At 39.4% G+C, this 25,894-nt stretch overlaps 1 protein-coding gene across 3 annotated transcripts; it reads right to left on the reverse strand.

Annotated features, from left to right (window-relative positions):
- Positions 1-420: 420 nt before the first annotated feature.
- On the reverse strand, positions 421-25,305 carry pms1 (PMS1 homolog 1, mismatch repair system component). 3 transcript variants are annotated; one of them, XM_066686573.1, is made up of 14 exons: positions 25,175-25,296; positions 23,701-23,753; positions 23,509-23,599; positions 23,237-23,419; positions 21,504-21,606; positions 21,254-21,417; positions 17,601-17,717; positions 13,990-14,112; positions 13,137-13,289; positions 12,225-13,051; positions 7,676-8,161; positions 6,756-6,886; positions 2,664-2,824; positions 421-1,822 (listed from the first exon to the last, which is right to left on the reverse strand). In XM_066686573.1, the coding sequence occupies exons 4-14, from the start codon at positions 23,345-23,347 to the stop codon at positions 1,625-1,627; spliced, it is 2,574 nt and encodes an 857-aa protein (XP_066542670.1). In that variant the 5' UTR covers positions 23,348-23,419; positions 23,509-23,599; positions 23,701-23,753; positions 25,175-25,296; the 3' UTR covers positions 421-1,624. The 3 variants fall into 3 exon arrangements, with proteins under 3 accessions (XP_066542670.1, XP_066542668.1, XP_066542669.1); XM_066686571.1 differs by lacking the exon at positions 23,701-23,753 and having other exon boundaries at positions 23,509-23,651; positions 25,175-25,305; XM_066686572.1 differs by having other exon boundaries at positions 23,509-23,753; positions 25,175-25,304.
- Between the last annotated feature and the right edge of the window lie 589 nt (positions 25,306-25,894).

Here is a 25,894-nt window from a genome sequence, read left to right on the forward strand (position 1 = left end):
CGTCGGTGTGAGTGTGTGAGTGAATGTATGTGTGTGTGTTGCCATGTGAATGACCCTGACCCTGAACTGGATAAGTGCTTACAGACAATGAATGAATGAATAAAAATGTAAGTAACAGAATTCATATCTGGAAAATATTCCTGTAAATAGTTTGAAACAAGGATTGCATTTATTTACATTCATCTCACAAATCAAAAAACAAATGTTTTAGAGCATTAACCTGCCCAATTACATAGCGAAAACTGTAGTCTAGTGGAGGAGAAATTAGTCTGCTGGCTTTTTTAATGCTACAGCATCCAATGACAGGTGGGTGATCAGTTTAAATGTGTGGCACCCACTTGGGTTAGCAGCATTACAGTACCTTGTATAAAGAAATGTTTAGTAAAACATTGTTCCAAAAACTGGAACAGCGAAGGCCACACTATCAGCAAATTTAGGAACCCAGCCACATTTTAATGGCCATAGTTTTATATCCAGGTTTCAGAGCGTCACGGTGGCACGAGTAAGCGTCGCTGTTACACAGCTACAGGGACCTGGGGTTGTGGGTTAGAGTCCCCCAGTGGTAGGTGGATTGGCTACTCAAAAGTATCCGTAGGTGTGAGTGTGTGAGTAAATATGGGAGTGTGTTTCTCGCCTTGCAGTCATTGCGGGTAGGCTCCGGACTCATCACAACCCTGAACTGTTTAAGCAGTTACAGACAATGAATGAATGAATGTTCAGGTTTCCACATACTTTTAGCTCTATTAGCTTTGGCATAATGAGGCATGATACTAAATTAAAGACCTTGATATCACATCCAACTCAGCTATAAGAAGTGAGTAAAGGTTTGTTTCCCTGTACTGTACTTGGGCAACATTCTGCATTGGGAGCAATTAAGGTCATCATTTCATGAAGTCAGGAATCCCTCATGCACTTCAGCACCGATTCCTTTTGCTGAGTTTCCTAGCAGAGATGGAAGAGCCTAAGGCATTATGGGAGATAAGCATGCTTGCACTGTATATCTGGCATGTGTTCAAACAATCACAGCTCTCAGCGGGTGCAGACTCACACTGAATCTGGTTTCGACCAACAAACCGCTGAGCTCACTATTGCGTGTAAAAAAGTAAAATATAACTGTTGAGTGTAAAAGTGCAATTTGGGACGGAAGTGGCCCTCTAATGCTGTGAGCCAAGATAACCTGCTGATGTCATTTCACATAATAAAACATTGTTTATTAGTGTAAGCCCAGGAAGGAAACATTATTAGGTGTTCTATCACTTATCATACAAACCAGGGAGCTTGCGATATTTCGCTGAATATGTAACAGACCATAATTCTCACACAGTGCCGTATCCACACTTGAGTTTTCTTTTATCTCAGGTGTTCATGAATACATGTTTTACATTGGGCAAAAGACATTCGCTCTTTATGAGAAAAAACAAATTTTTTCTCACGTAGAAACCAAAAGGATTGTTCCCTTGTTCAAATACATGACTTTAATACAGATATATCCAGCTGACATTTTAATGTTGGGTTTAAATCTACATTACTAATAACCTGCAATAAAAAATAACGCACTGGGAAGATATCATTACAAAGTACTCAGAAGTGGAACAAGTCCATAGACGTGTTCAATTCTAAATATTCAGCTTATGTCAGACATGACTTTGAGAGCTTCCTGCTCAGTTTCAGGAACATCAACCAGGCAATGGAAAAATGGGCGCCCGTGAAGACAGACATCTTGCTTCTCTTCGAGCTCCTGTTTCATTCGAGACAGTGTGTTTGTGATGTCTTCATGAGATAAGTTTAAGGGCAACTGCCTGGCCAGTCTCACAGCTTCCCCCTTAGAGGAGAGAGAGAAAGGGAGAGAGATCATAAGTGTCAAGGCAGTCCCCTGATCTGCAACAGACTAAATCTCTGTAAAACTGATTTTCCTCATAAAAATCTACACTTTTTTCCCCCCCATTCTCCAAATGCCATCATTCAGCCAAGATATGTTTGGTGTTCAAAGTTTCTGTATGTCACTGCCTCTGTTTCCAAGAGGCTAACGCAGCTTAGAAGTAAACTATGTAGAAGTCAAGCAGCTGTCATGTCCATTTTTAAAGAAACACTGCGTAACTCAAAACACCAAAAGCAGGTTTTTTTAAGTTTACTTAATTGGTGTGGTTTAAGGATAGCATCATATTGTGATGTGAATTTACAATATAAGCTCCAATGATTGGTAACTACATTAGCATACCTTAGACATGTAGCTGATTTGCTTAATTTGGAGAAAAATGTGTAAAATTATCCCTTTAATTATTTATTTACATTTTGCAAAGCACCATAAAAAACACGGTGGGAGGTTGAAATATTTCAAGGAACCAGTCGAAATACTTCAGTACTTAGAATAATCGTGTACTGAAAGAAATAGATTTTTTTATACTGTGAGCCAATAGTTACGTTTGTTCTAAACCCTAGACTGTTGATTGTCTGTCTAAATTATAGTCCATATTTGTTATGCATTTGTAACTGCAGTTCCCCTCGAGTGAGGTGATGTACACGTCAGTGAAGTTCTTCAAAACCACACTTGTGTGGAATTAACATTACAATAAACGTTTTTTTAACTGAACTCAAATCAAACAAAAAGCACATTTTTGACTATTTTTTTATGCAAACTATAACCTCTGGGGGGCGTTTCCCACCTCTAGGTAGTTTGAGACTTTGAGGGGCCTGCATTGCTGTACGGTCTCCGCGTTCCGGTCCCTCACTGCCGTCAGGATCTCCCTCAGGTCAGCAATGCCGTAGAAAGGCATGCAGTCAGCCATACCTGTCACTTCAACACACTTCCCCCTGGAGGAGGAACCTGGCCAAGAAAGCAGCGAGCGAGGATTAATATACTCTAGGTACAACTTTCTCCAGGAAAGAATAATAAATAAATATTTTGATTTACACTCTGGTCAGAGACCAAGGCAAACGGGCACAGCACCAAATTAAGCACTAAATGACTATTACAACGTCACTGGAAAGAACCACGAAGGTGGAGGAGGCTTTCAGCAGATGATTTAGAGATGATTTCTTTTCCCTAGAAACATCACAATGAAGATATCTGCACTAGAATAAATGCACGGAAAGGATATCAAGAAGTAAAAAACACACTCTCTGCTTATGACAAGGATTTCGGTGCGGTTAGATCCAATGCAAAGAAATGTCTTAAACAGATGTAGCTACTGTATTACGAACAACTGACTACTAAATACAAAGCCTATATGCAGTCCTGTGCAAGCTGGCAGAACAAAACCTTTTTTTTCCCCCTGAATGTTTAGTGGGTTCACACTTTGGCCTTTAATGCAGCCTCCATTCTCTACAGCAGACTTTCAGAAAAATATTTATGCCCATGTCCCTAAAGTGCAGTCTTAGAAGTTGGTTGCATTATCTGTTTGTCATGACCCCATTTATCACATTCTGAAATTTAGACTATTAATCCCATAAAACCTTTTTGTGAATTTCCATTTCCCTGTAATAGCTTCTTGACAGCTACACGTCATCTTAGAACCATTGATTTAAGCAGAAGGGTGGGCAGAAATCCAAATGAAGCTTAACTGAGATAAATGAGTACAGATCTAAGGGGAACAGTTTGTTGGAAGACGCAGCTGTGATATTGGAAGGATGCAAAAGTAAAAGTGAAAGTAGGTGCAGAAAACAACAAATTGATGGACACATTACTGAAAAAAAATATTCTACTTATAATAGCTGCTTTGTTTAGAAATGAATTAGTAGAAAGTGTGGCATCTTATTTTTGTAAGATTATGTATCAGTACGTTATACATGTCCATTACTTCACTGTTATTTTTTCAATTAAGAAAAAATGTATGCTGTTATCAATACCTTTGATCATATTTTGTACTTCATTACACACCAGAAAGATTTAAGCGCTAATCAGTTTGAACATCAGCACAAATTATGTTTTGGTGTTTTGGCTTTAAAGGCTTAGCACCACTTAATGGACCTCCATGAATATTCCACATTATTGTAGTTACTGACAGATATAAGTATGAATTAAAATGAAAATAGCAGCTTAATTTGCTTTAAAACTGACAATTTTATTAAACTGACGGAAAAACCCGAGCTCTCTACGGAAATTCTTGAACACAGCCGTGACGTCACTGGTGGACAACAGCTGAACAACGCCGCAGTAAAACACCGTTATGACTGACTGTTATGACAGTATCTAGCTAAATAACCAACATTATTCATGACAATAGCCTAGCAATAAGCTAAACTCAAATTTAGAGGTACCGTTATTCTTGTAAATGTGATCGAAGTCGAATTCATCCGACACTATAAACCTCCGTAACGCAGCTACGTAGCCGAGTATAATCTGAGCCACCGAGTTTAGCGAGTCAAGCTAACGTTAACTAACACCAACTAAAACAGGCGAAGTGAGTGTCCTTACCCTGTTTACCTCCATGTTACAGAGGCTCTTGAACACCTTTCGTTGGTGTCCTTACATGCCCATATTGTTGGAAAAGCGCCAGTGAAATGAGCTACAGATAACGGAGTGAGCGGATGGTCCTTTCCAAAGTGCCCATTTAAAGTTGACAAATTTAGTCCATTTTCTGGATATTTTGGGATCTTTGGGCCATTTGTTCACAAATGTCCCACTGTACATTGAATGATTGCAGCCAAAAACAACACACCTTTTCATCAATTTGCATTAAATTAAGTGCAGCTTCTAGAGTTGTTGTCCACCATCTACGTCACAGGCAAGACGCCTATTAGAGTTTCCGAACACCGTTGGGGGGGGGGGGGGGGGGACCAATGGTCTTTTAAACCTTATTCCTTGAATTAGTAAGAAACAACATGTTTTCTAACTATCAATAAACACAAGTTAAGAACTCAAATTCCACTTTATGACACTTTCATAGAGCTGGTGCTTAGCCTTTAATCTCACACATGCAAGGCAAATAATTCTGCGCTGTTAAAACTATAATTTATGGCAAACAAACACTGTTTTCTTTGCTTTTTTTGTCTCTCACATGCACAAGTACAGTTTGTTACCAAACAGTTTTGGAAGGCAATGTGATCTGGTTAAAACACCTATTCAGGAGCTTGGCTTGGGTTTAAGAAATCTCTTCATTTTTAAAGGGCAGACTCCACTATGGTACAAGCCCACTGAGTTGGGCACAGGCTTTGGCCACTGGCCAACGTAAACCAAAATGACCCATACCAGCACCAAGACAGCACACAAACCAGCAGGTCCAGGCATTCATGGCTCATGGCCACTCCAAAACCACAAGGAGAAATAAGGTCAAAGGAACTATGAACAAGAATAAGAATATAATCTAGTATGTGTATATGAGAGTGATGGCAACTCATAGCACATTTAAAAAATTAATTAAATAAACGGATTCAAGGACAATGTCCAATCCACAAGGAACTTTCTTGGCTTAGTTATGGGGCCAATTATGAAAATATGCAATGACATAACTCCTGATTAAAATGACTGGCTTCTCACAGCAGTCAGGCATTAAAAAGGAGTCAAAATGTTACAAACGTGCAACAACAAATCATTAGCAATCTCTTAAAGCTGTCACACTACAAGAGAATTTTTCTTTTAAATTGTGGCAGTGTATGATTTTTTTTTTTGCAATGATATCCTGTTTGCGTTGTCTATTTTATTAATATTCTCTCAATGATGCATTCTCTCAAGTAATGCTTTTGAGAGCGGCGTATACTGCCTGTTCTTTAGCACCTGATGAGTATTTGGAAATAAATACTTCAATAAGAACGGGACATTTCTTTAATTTTTCACTAATCCAAAACCGACACAGCAACTGACAGAAATAATTGACCATAATCCTGTTATTCAAGCCGTTATGTTTGACATTTCTAAATGATTTGTGAACTATGGCATTAATGATGTCCAGTGGGCTCAACCTTTGTTAAATCAAACTGGACAATCCTTGAGACCTTTAAACAGCATGACCTTAGGAATAATAATAAACACCCCTTTTTCTGGATCAAGGAATGCTACTCTGTGTTCCTGTATTTCTAGCACAGCTGTATACGACAAGAACAATGGCAACGATTTAGGGAATCATTAATAATAATTAATTAATAGTGATCTAACTGCAAGCATTATCAGGAGCGAATAACGTCACTGAACTTATGGACTTTAGAAAAACTACAAGAAAAAAAGGTTTGACAAGCAATATTTTAATATGGGAATGTATAAGTATTTGTTTGCATTCGGAGAAACCACCCAATCTTATACAAACACACTGGATGGAGTTCACTTTCAAAGAACAGACTCCTACGGCTCAACTGCCCAATGCTGGTGGGTTTTAAATCCCTGTAACTGATGTTCATTAATAATATTAATAGCTGATGCTTGTGATTTAACGCTCAGGATAGGGTCGACGTTCCATAGATTATACAAACAGGTTGGGTTTAAATTACAGCAAACTGTGATCCTTAATGTGGCTGAAATTTCCTTAAACTTTTGAACTCAAATGGAAGCTACCAATGTTACAGAGACCTATGAATTAAAAGAATTAAGAATAATTACAAAGATTGCTGCCTCCCAGTGACAAATAATGTTATATTATTTTGTTTGTCATTGTCCATAGTTGTGTGGCTACTTAGAAACCCCATAATTTAAAACACAGGAAAATGGCATTAATATTTACTATGCAAAACAGAATTAGACACAGAGCCTGCCTGGTTGCCACGGGTGAACTACAAAATGGTGAATAATCGAGCAATAAATCTGTATCTACAGAAAGGAGCATTACCTGGAAAGAGTCTGATTTGAAATCCATTGGCCACAAGCCTGGGATCCGTAAAGTAAATTTCACCATGTAAAGATGGACTGCTCTTCTGCATACTGGTCAGAATTTCCATGTACTCAGTGCCGCCAAGGAGACTGCACAGGGAATGCATTAAATAACAGGTAAGCAAGGAATTATGAATATAAAACAAGTACAAAATCTATTAAAAATATCCAGTTCTTACTCAACTGCACACAATATCGTTCAGGGTGTTCAGACTGGTGAGTTTTGGTTGGATTAAAACGAACCCTGGTGCGGCTGGTTAGCCTAAGTGTGAATGCTCCCTTTCGAATTCAGGTGCACACCAAACAAGCGTGTCTGTTTTTAAACTAACTCTTGGTGCGGTTTGTTTCAAGTGTGAACACAATTTGAACCAAAGGCATTTAAATGAACTAAACACAGATTATGATGTCCAAAAATAATTGCACTGTCAAGAAACAGAGTGCAATAAACGGGGGGTCTGTGGCAGACCCTCTTTGGTTCAGACATTGGAGGAATTTCTGGTGCTGTTTTGACTCTTTTTTCCATTTTACCATCTCATGCTGTATCCCCAGTTGGTAAAACTATTCCCTCCTGGTAAACACACACCACTGATCAGTGCTTTAAGCCCAGCCGAATAATACGACGAAGGCCTTGCAACATAAATGTCATACGTGCATCATCTGTCACTTTATTCCTTACTTAGGTTTGATTGTAAAAATGTCAGCGTGAACTTGAACCAAACCAGGACTAAAATGTATAAACGTATCATTTTCTCGTTTGGTCCGGACAAAGGGAACCGAACTACAAGTCTGAATACACCGTAAATGTCACTGAGTTGAAATCAACATTTTGCTTCGATCCAAACTGTTGTCATTAGGTGAGAAAATGAAGCGATACACTACCCATCTGTTAACTGTATAGGGGTCTGCAGGCTCGCTGTTGGAAGTATATTATTCTCCAGAAGTCTCTTAAACAGCAAGGTTTCCTCCACCCGAAATGGATTTAACAACATAAGCTTTCTACCACATAAAACGACCCAGGCGCAGTGAGAAGCCAATCGGTTTACAAGCCTGAGGCCCTGCATGCTGGAGCTGCTGGGGCAGGAGGGGAGTTTGGGCATTAGCTTGTGCCTGAGGGCAGGTAGGCTAAACGGCAGAGGCCTGGACAATTTTGAGGGGCTCTTCTTGCTCACTTGTTGAGAAGAAAAGAGCTTGTCCAGTATCTGCTGGTTGGAGAGTGGTGCTTTACGCTTTATGCCCCGTGCCTTGTTCATTGAGGAGTCAGCACTCTGCTCCTGCAGATCTGTATGTCCAGGGCCTCCACCTGCCGATGCCCGCTTCTTTTGTTCATTGTAGGAGCGTTCAGATTTCTGGGCCTTCTCTTCATACCTGAGGCAAGAGAGGACAGAAGGCTTTACTTACTTTACTTATTATATATTTGTATTAACACAAAGCTCCATGTGAATAACAGATTAAGTGAGCTACAAGCTAGGTCCATGAGATGCTAAAAATGGAATTAAAACTGGACAAAATTCAGGGCTCAGGATGACAGATCTTAGCTATGTGACCATTTTGTTCATTTTTCGTACAGCACTGTGTATAAGACCATTACATAACTCAGGATCCTGAGAACCTGGAGCTGTGTTTGGCAGCAATGCCACATATTCTGCCATGTGCTGTCACACTGGTTTGATAACATGGATTCAATTTCTATAAATTATAATGTCATTAAACACATAGTCTGAGACATGGATATCTCAAACATATATACTCTGTAAACTAGAGAGTAACTGTAGCAAAGAGGTCAATAGCTGTGACTAATTAAATATTCTCAAAGCACATAAGGAACGCTGATTTAATTTCCTCTTGTGGCTCCCAGGGACACACAATAAATCACTGTGTACAAAATGGTACAGAACCTGCCAAGCTAAAAAAAACATCTGCTACCTGAACATAAGCGGAGGGAGAGAAAGCCACAAAGAGTCACTAAAGTGAAAAACAATGCCTGTTTAAATGAGGTTCCCTGGGAATCCTTTGCCAATTAACTGTGCGCAGTTCACCTGGCATCCTGTCACCTTGGTCATCATATGATGAGGTGGAAAAGGTAGTGAAAAACGGTGTATATGTCAAATGCAGTAATCCATGTTAAATTCAATTAAAAAAACAACAACAAAAGAGCACAACAGTCTCTGTGGTGCTAAAAGGTTGTTATATATAAGATATCTTTGCACTAGAAAAGAAAACAGGACACTATAAATATGTATCTCTCCCACTGACAAGGAAATGCAATGAAACTTTAAAAGCACCAGCACCAGCGATATGAAAGTGTCAAACAAATAAATACAGTGGAATTTGAGTTCCTTACTTGTGTTTATTGAGAGTCAGAAAACATGTTATTTCTTACTAATTGAAGGAATAAGGTTTAAAAGACCGTTGGTCCCCCCCCCCCCCCCCATGACCCATGACATAGAGTTGGGAAACTCTAATAGGCGTCTTGCCTGTGACGTAGATGGTGGACAACAACTCTAGAAGCTGCACTTAATTTAATGCAAAATGGTGAAAAGGTGTGTTGTTTTTGGCTGCAATCATTCAATGTACAGTGGGACATCTGTGAACAAATGGCCCAAAGATCCCAAAATATCCAGAAAATGGACTAAGTTTGTCAACTTTAAACGGGCACTTTGGAAAGGACCATCCGCTCACTCCGTTATCTGTAGCTCATTTCACTGGCGCTTTTCCAACAATATGGGCATGTAAGGACACCAACGAAAGGTGTTCAAGAGCCTCTGTAACATGGAGGTAAACAGGGTAAGGACACTCACTTCGCCTGTTTTAGTTGGTGTTAGTTAACGTTAGCTTGACTCGCTAAGCTCGGTGTCTCAGATTATACTCGGCTACGTAGCTGCATTACGGAGGTTTATAGTGTCGGATGAATTCGAGTTCGACTTCGATCACATTTACAAGAATAACGGTACCTCTACATTTGAGTTTAGCTTATTGCTCGGCTATTGTCATGAATAATGTTGGTTATTTAGCTAGATACTGTCATAACAGTCAGTCATAACGGTGTTTTACCGCGGCGTTGTTCAGCTGTTGTCCACCAGTGACGTCACGGTTGCGTTCAAGAGTTTCCGTAGCGAGCTCGGGTTTTTCCGTCAGTTTAATAAAATTGTCAGTTTTAAAGCAAATTAAGCAGCTATTTTCATTTTAATTCATACTTATATATGTCAGTAACTACAATAATGTGAAATATTCATGGAGGTCCATTAAGTGGTGCTTTGCCTTTAACTTATTTACACCAGCAGATTTTAATGACTTTAACTGGACCTTGGTTCATTAATTGGGACAAAGCATTACTAGGAGAGGTGACCTTTTTTACATAGTTTAGGATTTCAACCCTTTCTTCATTTTGCTGAAACAAACAATTTTGTGATTGTTACAACCCTACTAGGAAACCAGAAATTAATACTGGGATCTATGGATTTGGCAAAATTCATGTTTTGGTGCGGTGTAATTAACCAGAGGTATTTTTACAGACCTTTAAAGGTAACTGGATGCATATAAATATCCATATGATGGCAGGACTCTGGATTCAGTGACAGACAGGTACAAATACTCACAGGTTGGTTACGACTAGACATTTTCTGTGTCTTGATTTCTGTCTTCCCCAAAAAATTAATTACGCTCTATTTTTCTAATGCATTTAAGTGACCTTAAGCACACTATTTTTATATTTAGAAGTTACAGCGGTGCGGTGCACTATTAAAGTCAAGCATGTTATGAGATCAGATTCCAGGTGAGAGATCATTATGGTCGACAGCAGGCATGCTGAATATCCTTCACTGGGATAATAATGAATAATGAATGTAGCTCATCCAGGATCATGTTGGTATGAACACACCAATGAAGCATGCAGATACTAGAGAGAAAGCTTGAGAAACAAAGTTCTGTCCTCCTCTTGACATGATTACACGTATGCGATGAAATAAAGACCCATAAAGGCAGTGCTACTTGCATTTCGAGACTGGAATTCATAATGGCGATCAAATGCACATAAACTGTGCAATAAGCATTGGGCGCTCGCTTGGCATGGATACTTTGGATGGGAACCAAGTTTGTATAGAGGGGCTGGAAGAAAGCCAGTATTTTTATCTGACCAAACCAAAATATAATGTGTGTGTGTGTGTGAGAGGGAGTGGCTCTGAACCCTTGCCCCCCTGAACATCCATGATAATAATCTCAAATCCCTTAGCACAGCAGGTCCATATGTGATGAGCCCATGCAACATGACTTCATGTAAATGCAATTCTTAGAAGTCTGTGCCACTTGACGGTGGCAGAAAAATGAGCCAAGCATTAGCTCAGGCTCATTTTGTACTGAAGAAAGCAGTAATGCTTTTTAAATAGATGTCTTTTTCCATACACCCTTGTATACCTGGCAGTGCTGATATGCATTTTCCATCCATTTAATTAAAATAATTTGGATTAATATTTTTTGGAAGGGGGGGGCTGAGGCGACTGTTTCTGAAAGAACTAATGGTCTTGTTTCACAATGCCTGTAGTCCAAGGATCATGAAGATCAAAACATATCAGGATTTATGTACACATTTACTGGCCTGTAAAAGGTTATTTGGATCTTGTTATATACTAATGACTTTAGAGGGCTGTTTATGACATTATAATTAGACTAGTCATTAAGAAAAGAAAATGCAAGATACACACTGCTGAGATCTAGTACCTAAGTCAATCATGAATTTAAATTCCACTCAGGAATATTAATTAAAATAATAATAATAAAAATAAAAAGAAGTTGTTGACTTAAGAAGAACAATATGTTGTGCCCTGCATGATTGTTTAGTTTTTAGTATTAGGGAAAAAAAGAAAGCGTATTTAATTAAAGAAGTATGTGTATTCCATTGCCTATGATTTCTTCCTTTCATATGTCAAATTAATCGGAAATATCACTGAAATATATATATGGCTAATGGATGTTTTGAGTGGAAACTAAATTATAGAAGCGTTACCTCTCAACAAACGTAAAAAATAAACAGACAATAATAAAAGATATTCACATTTTCTAGAATGGAAAGAAATATTGCAAGTTTATCATCATGACCTAGTCTGGATCCTGTGGTGATAAAAATATGCCATGGCATTCTTCAGAATCCAGAATACCACTTTTACAGCGGAAAATAGTATCGACCTGCAAACCAAGTAATCAAACACAGTTGTCTGGAAAACACAAACATAGTTCATATCATCCACGCTTCCTTTGGACAGCAACATGAACAAGTCAAGCAGACTTTCCACACCATATTTTATACATGCAAGTGGCAGGTCTATTCCCTCACCCCCCCCACCACCACCACCACCTTTTTTTCCCCCCCTAAACCAAGAGAGTGAATCACAGCAACTGGAAACGGCTGCTGAGGGAGTGAAATCTGGAAACTTACTTCTTTCTTTCTTCCTCCCTGAGGCTTTCCCATCTCTCTTTCACAGCAGAAGTGACATCCTGTAGACTGGCCCGGGGGTTCTCCTGGAGGATGGACGATCTGGTGTCCTGCTCAAACAGGGCGAAGGCGGACAGGGGCTGGCGTACAGAGCGGCTGCTGATCAGGTCATACGCTGTCAGCTTGGCCATTTTCTCCATGATCACGTTCGAGGGTCTCTTTGTTGGACTGCTGCTCTTACTTTTGGGGTCTGGTGCTCCTTCGAAGTCTTGATGGGCTTCCGGCAAATGGAGCTTCACAGGTTCAAGACACTTCCCTGTGATTTTATCTGTGAAAGCCCTACCCATGGCCCAGCTTTCAGGAGTTATCTTGTCCCCGTGGTCTACATCATCATCATCATCTTTTGAGGTAAAGATGCGCTCTGGGTCAACTGTAGAGTTCAGTGAAACTTTGTCAGCAAACAAAGAGAAGTTAACACTGTCTAAATCGCTCAAACTCTTGTTGATTATCCAGTCCTCTGAGGATGATGAAGAGCTTGTGTTGGCAGTGCCTGGCAAAGATGTCTCACTGTTTTTTTCCTTAGTGTTCATGGAGGAATGTTCTGGCATCACAGGTTGAGACTCCATAAGGCAGTCCATGCTAGTCTGAGCTACGACATCTTCAGAAACTCTACTGGGCTCTTTCATGCTTTCAACTACAGGTAATTTCTGGGGACTGTGATCAGCTTCAGAATAAGTTTGTCCCTCTCCTAATGTTTGGTGGTCATTACCAACAGAATAAGAACCATACAAAGAGATCAGCACTGTCTCCACTGCTAACAGTGCTGCATCCTGGAAAGAACAACACAGCAGTCTACCAATTATAACAACTGAATACTGAATACTGAATCCAGAACATAATGTAGAAGAGGTATACCTTGTTCTGTAACATCACTTGAGTTTTGTCAGGCGTTAGATTCACATCCACACTTGAAGCTGGGACCATGATGTTCATCATTAAGATAGGAAATCGGCGGCTGGCTGATTCGTTGTTAGAATGAGCTGCATTAGCGTAATATTGTTTGACAAGCTGCAGAGTAAAGCAGATTAAATTATTATTAAGGGTATTTTCACTAACTTATCATGTTTCATACCTCCTTAAACTCCTTTTACATATACAGTGCAAATACCAGAAAGGGACATTACATATTTCAGCACTATGCAGTTGCAGTTTTGAGTCAATGTTGTGTACAATTTGGACAGTTTGGTAATTTTTTTTCTTTATTAACAGATTGACAGATTGAAGAGTTAAACTGGAACACACAAAGACAGTAAGTAAATCCATTCATTCATTCATTATCTGTAACCCTTATCCAGTTCAGGGTCGCGGTGGGTCCAGAGCCTACCTGGAATCATTGGGCGCAAGGCGGGAATACACCCTGGAGGGGGCACCAGTCCTTCACAGGGCAACACAGACACACACTCACACCTACGGACACTTTTGAGTCGCCAATCCACCTACCAACGTGTGTTTTTGGACTGTGGGAGGAAACCGGAGCACCCGGAGGAAACCCACGCAGACACAGAGAGAACACACCACACTCCTCACAGACAGTCACCCGGAGCAGGAATCGAACCCACAACCTCCAGGCCCCTGGAGCTGTGTGACTGCGACACTACCTGCTGCGCCACCGTGCCGCCCTCGTAAGTAAATCCAGCACAATGTATTTATTATTAAACATCTGCATCAATTCTATTTTACAGGATGAATTGAAAACATCTGAGCAAACCTTCAGGATGTCTTTGTGATAAACAGGTCGACTGTTCACAAAGATGTAAGTCTTGTCTGAGGTGTTGGAGCTTGTAGAGTTAAGATCAGAATTTGGTTTAGGAAAGTATCCCTCAATGGCAATCTGTAGAAAAATAAAGATGGGTTAGTTTATGTAATTTCAGGGTTCGGTGTATCAAAAGATCATTTTTAAACTTCACAGTGGAGTCTGTGGCCAGCAGGAGCTGCTTATGTTTCCTTGTAGCTTAGGGCCAGTGAGTTCTCAAGTATGTTTAAATAAAAATATAATGGAAACTGAATGCCTTCAAGCACCTTCGATTGACAACACTGCACACATTTTCAAAGTTAGAATCTTCCCACTCTTCCCTCTTGACATTTACCATATTTGTAAATTGTTAGTGCATATTAAGGCCCGCATGAACTTTTTCCAAACAAACAAAATTACACCCTGTTGAGCCTCTGACCCAATCTCAGGGCCTAATTACAATTTCACTGGCCAGTCAGAACACATTTGTCATCACGTAACTAGGCACTTGCCAGGCTACTACAGGCTGCAGTGAAAACAGCACTCTTGGCACAATGCAGTTACACACCAGGAAAGTGTTGAGATGAGAAACTGTTCCAAATGACTCCTATAGTGGGGCTCTTTTGGGTGCAGAACTATGAATTAACGATCGCAGCTGTTGGCTACCAAGAGGCCTTTTTTAATTCGCGTTTTATTCATACTGTAATTGCTGGTATTGTGACCTCCACAATAAGCCTTTCTGTTATATACACTTTGTTATTACAACATTTGTCAATTAGTGTGGCACAGGTGACCCTGTCCCTCGAGTTTCGCCGACTGAATAGAGTTCATTTTTCAAGGACAACAGGATGTGGGCCACACTGCCAACGCAATCCTTGGCAATGAAATTTGATTCACATCATTGGGAAAGCACAATGACACAGAACAAAAACTTATTTCCTCAATGCAAAAACTGACCTTAGATCATTCGAAATATTTGCCAAAATTACCACTGAAGGTAAGTAATTCAGTCATAAAAATACACAAACTACAGCATTAAAAAAAAAAAACAGGACAGTTGTAAAGTTGTTATAAGAATACATAGAAAAAAATAAAACACTCCTCCTTTTTACAGGTTTATTATTTAAATCCCATTTCACCTCCTGAATATGTCACTATGGAATAGAGGTGTGTATCTGGATTATGCCAATAGTAAGACACTAAATCAAATCAAAGATTTTTTACAATCACCAAAACAAACCTTGCTATGGCCATCATTAATGGCAAAAAAACAAAAACGTATTATAACGATAATGTTATTTTTAAAATAAAACTGGATTCCATCTTTGTCTTAAATCTAATAATTAATATCAATAATAATAATATGTAATAACTAAAATACACACAACGCTAATATGTAGTTGTATGTAAGAGGTGCTAGTATCTCATGGAAAGGCACTGGCCCCAGGCTATAGAGCAACTACATGCTGCCTACTCTGCCATACGACCAGCAAAAGTAAAACATACTGATAAAATGAGAAGAAGTAATGCTTATGCAAAAGAAACAAAAGGTAAAGCAATTACAACTTATCAAATCACTCTCCAAATTAAATTTCTTGATTCAAATTAATTTGACAGGAATAAGCTTTATTGGAGCCTACACTGTATATAATATTAAATTATTTTGACATCTTTGTTCACGTTTGATTTGGGTGAACACATGCCTTTTTCAATAACCACTTGTCAGAAGAGAGGATTACTTCTCTTGGTTACAAGAGGAATCAGGAATAGTTATCTCTTTATTTTGGATTCACAAGTTACCACAGTATGTGGTATATATATATATATATATATATATATATATATATATATATATATATATATATATATATATATACACCTTCCATCATTCTGAGTTACGTCCCCTTCATTCCTTCATTCCCTGAAGATTATATTATATGTTTTATGAATGATGATCTCCCAATAGTGAAAAAGAAAGCTATCTTTTTGCCTCTCTTGAAAAACTATTGTTTGAAAACAGAAGGTATAACAATAACTTCCCTTCCAACCATGCCTGGATCTGTATTCAGTCCTAATGCTGGAATTGAAAAAAAAAATGACTACAATGTTGACTTACTGTATAATTGAAATATATATTCCCTGGGATAATTTCTTACATTTAGAGCAGGACTTCAAGATGGGAAGGCTTTTGCCGAAGCATCTGTGGAAGCAGCTATCGCAACAGGAAACAGAGGTGGAAAATGTCACAGGCTTATATAATGACCTGACCTGAAGAAGGGTTTCCAAAACAAAAACAACAAGAAATCACGCTCCACATCTGTCAGGGGGGATTAGCAGAGTGAGCAGATTACACCTGCCGTGACCAAGCAGAAACCAGCTCTCCCCAGCAGCTCAATTACCAAGAGTGCAGCAACTTTTCTCAGGGAGAGAACCATTAAATCTTCAGATTTGCATTGGTGTGTGTTTGAATACGCTGTAAACAGGCGTAAACACCTGGTCTGAAGTCAGATGCTACTGGGATGCTGAAATAATAATAAGGAATGTCTCTTCGACATAGTCTGCCATGTGAGCAAATGCTTTCTCCTTGCATTCGTTGCCCTGTGAGAGTATAATTGGTGCCAGCGCAGTAGGGGTGTGGCTCAGGGCCAGCTCAGCCATGTCCCTCTGATACATTCCCTTCACATACTCTTCAGCTCATGCTGGCCTGCAATAAATCACTCCAGATTCTGAAATGCACAGGTATACATGCTCTCTCCGTTAGGGGTGCTGGTAATTCACATCATATTCACAATATAGTGTTTTACTCTAGAGTTGGAACATTGTGTAAAATGCTTTTTAAAAAAAAACAAAGAATCTGAGATTTGGTCATTCCCTTAATACTTTTTTTTAACTGACAATAGTATAAAGATTTAAAATGGCTGACCAAACTGACAGAACTTACAAACGTAGCAACCCCAACTTTTCCAGAAATGGGGTTTGTATAAATATTAAACTGGGATGTGTAGAGGTCATATACAACAGTAAAATGAAGCATGACCAACGTTCGCCTACAAGCACAAAGAGTAGTTTTATGATTTGTTTTGTTTTTGTTTTTTTTATTAAAGAGGCTACCTGGGCAGAATGCTGAGTCATTCATGCAAAAATTCATTGCTGTGGAATGCACAAGCAAGGAGAAGAAAAACAGCTTCTGGGACAGGAGAGCCGTACGGAACGAAACTGTTACATGAGTCCCTGAACTCTGCAGCTCTGCAGGAGCCCAGCAATGTTTTAAATTGAAATTCAGCACAACATGACATGTCAAGGCTTCACTGTTGATACATTTGGAATTTTTTTAAAAGTGTTTCCATGGAAAGAGCAATGTTCAGAGTAATTTGCTGATTGTCCAAACATTTGCTTTTCCCTTTGCAGAGCTGGAGTGGATGGGTGTAAGACCATTGCTCGTTCTGTTTTTTCATAAAGGGGAAAAAAAAAGAATAAAAGTGAAACAACAGTCCCCCATCTTCGAGTTTCTGAGCTCTCGCTCTGGACCCCTACCACTCTTGCTGGAAACCAAAACTTTGTCCATGTTTTCTCAGAGCGTCACTGACCTCTGGTTGCTCCTGGCGATGCTGGACGGGGAGCAGGTTGGCTGTGGTTGCAGCTCCGAGCACAGCCATGAGCGCTGCCCGGTGATCTGATACTCTGGACTTCTGCCAGATCGTGGCCTGAAACAACACGGTAAAACGGGTCAAGCTATTTTCTCCCATCCTAAAATAAGACCACCTGTGGTATTACGTGCTCATACACACTAACCACCAATCAGAGCCTGTCGAAAAGCAATTAACCAGCCCCTGGACACTTCTGAATATTAAGGAATATCATGGTTTCCCCCTGACAATAACAAACACAATGAGTGCGAATAAGGGGAGGACAAAACATTGTCATAAAAAACCTGATACAGCACCAAAGCCATTTAAACACAACTTATTATTGCTTTGTTAATTACACGTTCACTTAAATTAAACATTAAAAGAAGAATATCTTTATGTTGCCCACCTCTAATACAAAGACACAGAAACCATTATATAGAACCATGAGCACTTGAAGGTACTTTGGCATCCTGAGTGATGGAGAATGTGCTACAGATGGTTCTATAGAGCACATTTTGGAAAAAGGTTCTACATGCCACGTTTTTGGTGCCATACAGAACCCCTTTCTGAAAAGTGTTACATAGATCCATCTACAGCACATTCTCCATCAGTCTGTAGACGTCCATCACAATGCAAAGAACAATTTAATCAGGCAAAAGGTTATTTTAGAACCATCTGATTTAACAAAGAAGCCTTGTAGAACTATAATGTTTAAGAGTGCAGCTCAGGTCACATTGTGCCTGCAGGTTTAAGCAACTTTTCCTAATTCTCTTTTGTGCCTGCAAGCTTTCGCTAATTATCTATGGAGATGACGGCACTAAGGCATGCGCTGTAAAGCAAACTAATGATTATTTTGAGTTTACTTATGCTGTACTGGTATTATAGTGATACATGGTTGTGGTATATAATGAGAACTAAGAGAAAATGGACTTTTTCCCAACGTCAAAATGGCAAGATACTGTTTATATCTTATATAAACGTGAAATCTTTAATCGGGTCCTACATCGCTGTGATGACCGCGAGCCGCACATCTGTGTAAGGAGGGTAGTTACATTCAAAATGGACACATATTTTCACACCCATGTGTTTGCCTGTCGTTGGCACTTCCACTAGCAAGTATATATATCCAAGGTGTTGATTTCTGGGGAGCATTCAGTCCACAGCACGCAGCTCTGCTATGAAATACATAATTTGGTGAGTGTAAAATGATCTCTCTAGTAAACAGGTTTTGGAAAACTCATGAAACCCAACACTCAACGAAGTGCAAAGTTTGTGACACAAGATACAATTGGAAGTGCTGATTGGATGAAATTACTGTATGCCCCTCACCTGATCTAAAAAAAAATGAATAAAAATGTTAGGAAGGGGGAAACCATAAACCAAGCTGTACACACTCAAAACCCTCTCTCTGTATCACTTACATAGCCACCTGTTACATAGACCGTACACTTCCATGGCAGTGCATCTCATAAGACCAATCTGCTACTGCAGTTAAAATCAAGCCAGTAAACCTCACACCCACTCTGTTTGTTACATTAGGCTTATGTGACAGTCTTAAGTCTGTGGGCATAGCCTTATATGATTAGGCTTAGTGCTCAGTCTAACCACTGTGCTGCTAAAGTTCAACAAAGCCCAGTTTAAGGTGCCCACATTCCTCTCTGCATTTGGAGCACGGTAAAGCTGACAACCCTCATTCCACTCATTTGTGAGGCTGTTGTAAGGATTGTTGTCAGAGCTCCAAATATTAAATGATATGCACCACATGGCTACTATGCATAACTTGGATTGTTTTCATAGATGGAAACCCAAAGTAAAAACATGCCTGGGTACCAGACTTCAGCCTCTGCTTTCCAGGAAAGCCATGAATGCTGGTGGAAAATTTCCTCTCATAATTTATCTCTAGGCAGGCAACTTTCTCTTATGTTATCTCTGACTGTTATCGATGTCTGATTGTTGAAAAGAAGCAAAGAACATATTTATGCTGAAACAGTAGGAGAATCCATCGGTGATAAATTTATAATCACTCACTTTGCTGAAAATATAACTGGTAAAAAAATACATATTATGTTCTGGACATCTACTTTTGCCAAATGTGGGCTGTGATGTGAAGCTGGACATTATCAAATAAATAATCAGTCAGCCCTAGTCTTACAAACTGTTGCGGAGGAATATTAATTGATATATGAGGCCACCCTGTGGCCAAACACCTTGTTGCATGCAAAGTCCTCTGTAAGAATCTCAAGTTGAGAAGTGTTCATAAGGCTATAACACATGCATAAGCTACAAGTGAAGTATGATGAAATGTTCAGTCCAATTATTGTCAGCTGTCATGTAGCCTGCTTATATTAACTTTTATGATTATATCTGTTTATGGGATATGATGTCCACTATAAAAGAAATTACATTCTTGTGTACACCACGACCGTTAACGTGTAAAACACTACCACATTGTTACAAGGCTTGCCCACAGCCAGTCATGTCACTGTTATAACAGATGTGTATAGAGTATATTAGTGAAAGGCATACGTAGGTGTCACCAATCTTAGTTAAAGTGTTACCCAAAATATGTCCAAAATTAACATAAGCATTTCATATAGCTGAACTGCTAATGTATTTAAAGCTGAGTACAACAGAGGAAGGGACTCACACTGCAGTTTATTTTAATGTAGTAATTAGACAGTGACAATATAAAATTTTTTCAATGTGATTTGTTGCAGTAGTGATTATGTTTAGAGAGAAACATAATATATTCAGTGCAGAAATATTTGTGCTTACTAAAACATACACAGCCTGTAGCACAGGACAAACGATTATGAATAGTTCAAGACCATTTTTCACTTGTATCAGGGAAATTTATAGAATGTTGAATGTTAACAAAAAAAAACAGACATCAAATGTCACTGATGGGAAGCACAACAGCACCCCCCTGTGGAATTGTAGAGCAATTCCTAACCTTTCAGTGAGTGAGTGAGTGAGTGATTTGAAAACTGGAAATTCTCAATACTAAAAGTAAGTCAAACTCATCTGTAAAACACTGTGGAGCTGGACAACTCCAAATTCACCTGTGGTATTAATTAGGGTCCTCTCACTAGTGCAAGCACCCATATACATCAAAAAAGACATCTCTGCAAGGTTTCTAATTCAATGTGCTGGTGTACCAAACCAATACAACCAAACATTGAACATCAATCGCTGTGAGACATTTGTCCGAACTGTTTGATATGTTTTGAAAATTTCTTCTCAAAATATATGGAAAAATGCATAAAAGAAAAACATAGGTAAGGAAATCCATTCATTCATTCATTGTCTGTAACTCTTATCCAGTTCAGGGTCGCGATGGGTCCGGACCCTACCCGGAATCATTGGGCGCAAGGCGGGAACACACCCTGAAGGGGGAGCCAGTCCTTTACAGGGCGACACACACACACATTCACTCACACTTATAGACATTTACTGACCCTTGGAGTCGCCAATCCACCTACCAATGTGTGTTTTTGGACTGTGGGAGAAAACCAGAGCACCCGGAGGAAGGTGAGGAAATTCAAGAGTAAAAAATCCCTACTGCTGACAATGGATAGGAACAGGAGAGAATGCAGGTTTCGTGTCCATACCTTATTGTGAGTAAAAACAATCCTGAGCTCTGGCTTGATAACTGCATAAGCCATAAGTAGATCCTGGACCTTCTTCAACTCTTCTTTGCACTTCTTAGAGTTGGAATAATACTGTCTCCGGACAGGAAGGTTCTTGAATAATTTCAGTGCACACACAGATGTACCTGTAAGAATTTTTTGTTTTTAATTATTTAGGAATTACAGGCTAAATAAAAGTGAAACTCCTTGATTTGAATAGAGAAATGCTTACCCTGGCCAAGATGTGATGGCTTCTGTGAGGTAACACGCCCAGTGACATCCAGGGTATATTGAATGCTGACATCATCATCAGCTGTTTTAGTGGTAACAGTCACCTGGATTAGGTTAGACAGGTTTGACAACACAAAAGGTGAGTTGAACATTGTTTAATAAGCCATTTATGCCTCTAGATTCACACTGAGGCTGAATTGAAATGAGGGGTGCGTTTCCCATTATCATTTAATCGTAGTGATACAGAAACAACTTTAAGAACGTCAATTCTATGAGGGTTTTCCAAAAGGCTTTTAGTCTATAAAAAAATGAACACATTAAGTAGTTCTTTGTTGACTCCCTCTCTGCATCTGCACTGGAGAAACTGAAGCACTAATTTACATACATTTTCACATTATTATATATACTATATTATATCAACAAATAATCCCCTGTGCGTCAGTCAAAATAAATTATTTGTTTCACATTAATTTAATTATTTAAACCCTGGAATAAAATTAAAGATTATATGATTTTAAGCTCAGTAACACAACAATACACACAGCCAGTCTCTATAACTACTTAATTCAAGATCATAGACTTTTGTTGTTATTGGATTTAGTATATGTAACACAATTAAGTTTTCAATAGTACATTTAGATTTTCATGAATATATAGAGGTGAAAAGTGCCTTTGCCATGCATAGGAGTGTGTCATTTTTTAGAAAATTAGCTGCCTCTATCGCGTATCGTTTTGTGGCAGAACTGCAAAAGAATACTTAGTAATTGAGTATTTACAAGTTACAAACGGGTCACGATATTCATTCATTCATTATCTCTAACCGCTTATCCAGTTCAGGGTCAGGAGGGTCCAGAGCCTACCTGGAATCATTGGACGCAAGGCGGGAATACACCCTGGAGGAGGGCGCCAGTCCTTCACAGGGCAACACAGACACACACACTCACACATTCACTCTCACACCTACGGACACTTTTAAGTAGCCAATCCACCTACCATGTTTTTTTGGACTGTGGGAGGAAACCAGAGCACCCGGAGGAAACCCACGCAGACACAAAGAGAACACATCACACTCCTCACAAACAGTCACCCGGAGGAAACCCACGCAGACACAGGGAGAACACACCACACTCCTCAAAGACAGTCACCCAGAGGAAACCCACGCAGACACAAGGAGAACACATCACACTCCTCACAAACAGTCACCCGGAGGAAACCCACGCAGACACAGGGAGAACACATCACACTCCTCACAGACAGTCACCCAGAGGAAACCCACGCAGACACAGGGAGAACACATCACACTCCTCACAGACAGTCACCCGGAGGAAACCCACGCAGACACAGGGAGAACACATCACACTCCTCACAGACAGTCACCCAGAGGAAACCCACGCAGACACAGGGAGAACACACCACACTCCTCACAGACAGTCACCCGGAGCGGGAATCAAACCCACAACCTCCAGGACCCTGGAGCTGTGTGACTGCGAGACTACCTGCTGCCCTGGGTCACAATACTCTTATTTTATTTTACGAATGAGTTGAAGTATTATATTCGTTATAAAGCATTTTTGGAAACACTCATAATTTTATAAATGATTTAATTTTTTTTTTCTACTTAGTGTCCAGCTTAGGTCAGTTAAAGTCTAAAAAACACATTACATTTTCAACTGCCCATATCATTCCAGCTTGAAAAAGGATTATAAAAAGTATAGTAGATTCAATTATTATTACCTCAGAAATGGCACATATGGATGCAAGTGCTTCCCCTCTAAATCCATATGTTTCTAGATGCTCTAGGTCTTCATGGCAGGAAAGCTTAGACGTGTAATGTTTAACTGCCATAACAGAAGTATCAGCAGCTTTGATTCCACAGCCATTGTCTCGCACTTCAATTCTGTCCAAACCATAATTCTCCTGCAATTAAAAAATAGCAACAGGACATAAGATGCTGCAGTTTTGTCCTTTATGGTAGTTAAAAACCCATTTACACATTAAGCATTTACCAATTTAACTTCAAGACTTGAAGAGCCAGCATCCAGCGAGTTCTCCGTCAGCTCTTTGACCACGTTCAGGACGGATGTGATCACTTGGGAGCTGGAGAGCAAACGAACAGTCTCTGGTGGAAGCGCCTTCATAGTCTATTTACCTGGACCATCAGAGAGAAAAGCATAGCTGTGTAGTGGTCACAGACTCACCCCGTCACTCACACCTCTGGACTATTTCACAGCCAATCTTGACTCACATAGACCTACCAGAATAAAAAGATTTTATAAATAGATGCATGCCAAGAACTCTTCAAAATTCCTTGTTTTAACACAGTTCCCAGAACCAGCCAGGATTTTTGTAGGGTTTGGGTTTAGTCGGGCCTCATGGCAGCTGCCCCATTTGCATCACTTAATGCCCCAAGCCATGACAGGGCATTCCTTATGCAAACGGGGTGGGCTTTCGTACCGGGAATGTTGAACTAATGTGTGTTACTTGCACCCTGTTAGCCTAGTTCTTCTGCTTATGTGTCTAGGTAAATCCTACCCTCTGCATGACTGTGTGGTACCCATCCCCCAGCCACCTCTCCAATTTTCACTATGGTATCCAGCCCAATTCTGTTCTACCCCCCTTTGGCAAATAAAGAGCACCTTTAAAGAACATGGCAATGTGTCCCTATTATTATGTGCTTATGAGCTACTGTCATTTTTATTATACCATTCATAAATAATGAGATAGTAATTATTTGGTGACTATATGTCATTTTCATGTGATACTAAGTGATAGTAAGACACAGTTATAAGATACTAATTCATTATTAAATTATTGAAATATTTCTGACCACAAATCATAAACGCGTTCATCGTTTTGAAAAATTTATTCATATTCATATTCTCAAGGATGAGATAGTAGGTGCTATTTATCAGCTCCCTAGTGAAACTAAGTCCTTATTTTGAGAAACTACGCCTGAATGGTGAGAAACGTTAGTCATTAGTATGTAGGGTGACCAGACGTCCTCTTTTACCCGGACATGTCCTCTTTTTTAGACTTAAAAAAACGTCCGGGCGGAATTTCACAAACGTCCGGGATTTTGTTTTTCTGGAGCTTACATAGAACTTCGAGAAGTTTCGTTCACAAACTAGTCCCGCCCTCCCCTACTCCGATTGGTTCGCTTAAGTGAGAAGGGGGCGTGGTGAAGGAGCCTACAATCTTCTGATTGGACGGTCTGACTGTAGAGCTATAGTTATTGGTCGATAACCTTCTCTGTAAACATTTCATTGGTCAGTGCACGTCAGTAGTCCTTGTTTACGTCAGGCAAAGCTCATGTACCCACTCTCATCTCGAGCAGCTATGCCGAAACGTAAATGTAAGTTCTCGAATGAAGTTAAAATGAATGTTTTCCCATCCGAGTATGAGACCCAGTATTATCACTGTGTTTTTTGGGAATACTTTTACAGTGTTCATTCTAAAAGCCACTTCATGAATTTTTACACAGCACACGTAAATATACATGTTCCTTCTTGAAATAAACTCAGTAACAATAACTGAACTGATACCCTACAAACAGAGGTCGCTATAATATTAGTGTCTTTCCAAAGCAATTGTGTGATTCCTGGAGCTGACAGAAGTAAACACACACACACACGGTGTAAACCTCACGGCGGGACTGAACCCTGAGTTACTCACAGCGCAGAAGAGACAGGTCTAAAACAAAATACAGTCTGCGATGTATATCATCTCAAAAACACCACCGCTCTCCTGCCGCTGCACTCACACACACCACGGCGGAAATAACGCAGAAATCACAATAAAGCGCCTTTTTCACGTTAGCTGTGTTCTTGGCTCTGATTGGCTCTTCAGCACGTCGGTCAATTCCCGAATAATATATTATTAATTACATGTTTTAAATAAACGTATTTGTCATTCCTTGAATATTTGAATGTTATCTATTTTAATAAGCAATAAAAATACAATTAATTCGAAGAAAAGGTACAAAAGAAAAAACTTTCGCGTATCACCCCACCCCTTGATTCCTTGGCTCTGTTTGGCTGTTGTGACTCTGGAAAATGTGTCCGATTGGTTCTGTCTGAAATAATGTTTTGCATAGTGCTATGTGATTGGATGATATATTTAGGGGCTTGGATAAATAATAACATGTTCATTTGCATGTTGATATGCGATTGGGTTTCGTGTAGAAAATACATAATACATAATAAAATAAATATTTAACAAAAGATTTGTGCTCTGTAATTAATTTTCCTTCAGCATTCAGATTAAAGGACTTAATATAATAATATGCATCATTATTTATAAAACTTAATAATTAAATAGCTTTATTTTATCTAATTTTTCAAATAAATTTTGTTTGATTACTTGATTTCTGGGTTTAATAACTCTAGCCAAACA

The sequence above is a fragment of the Hoplias malabaricus genome, chromosome 12 (genome assembly GCF_029633855.1).
Source record: "Hoplias malabaricus isolate fHopMal1 chromosome 12, fHopMal1.hap1, whole genome shotgun sequence".
Lineage (NCBI taxonomy): Eukaryota > Metazoa > Chordata > Actinopteri > Characiformes > Erythrinidae > Hoplias > Hoplias malabaricus.

What these genes read in the sequence shown, in the direction of transcription:
- pms1 (XM_066686571.1), bottom strand. Translation starts at nt 23,640, where the DNA reads ATGAAGGCGCTTCCACCAGAGACTGTTCGTTTGCTCTCCAGCTCCCAA. An exon ending in ATCGCCAGGAGCAACCAGAG is followed by an intron (nt 14,113 to 17,600) that starts GTCAGTGACGCT and finishes ATTTTTCTACAG; the next exon opens with ATTGCCATTGAGGGATACTT. An exon ending in AGGGAGGAAGAAAGAAAGAA is followed by an intron (nt 8,162 to 12,224) that starts GTAAGTTTCCAG and finishes CTCTTGCCTCAG; the next exon opens with GTATGAAGAGAAGGCCCAGA.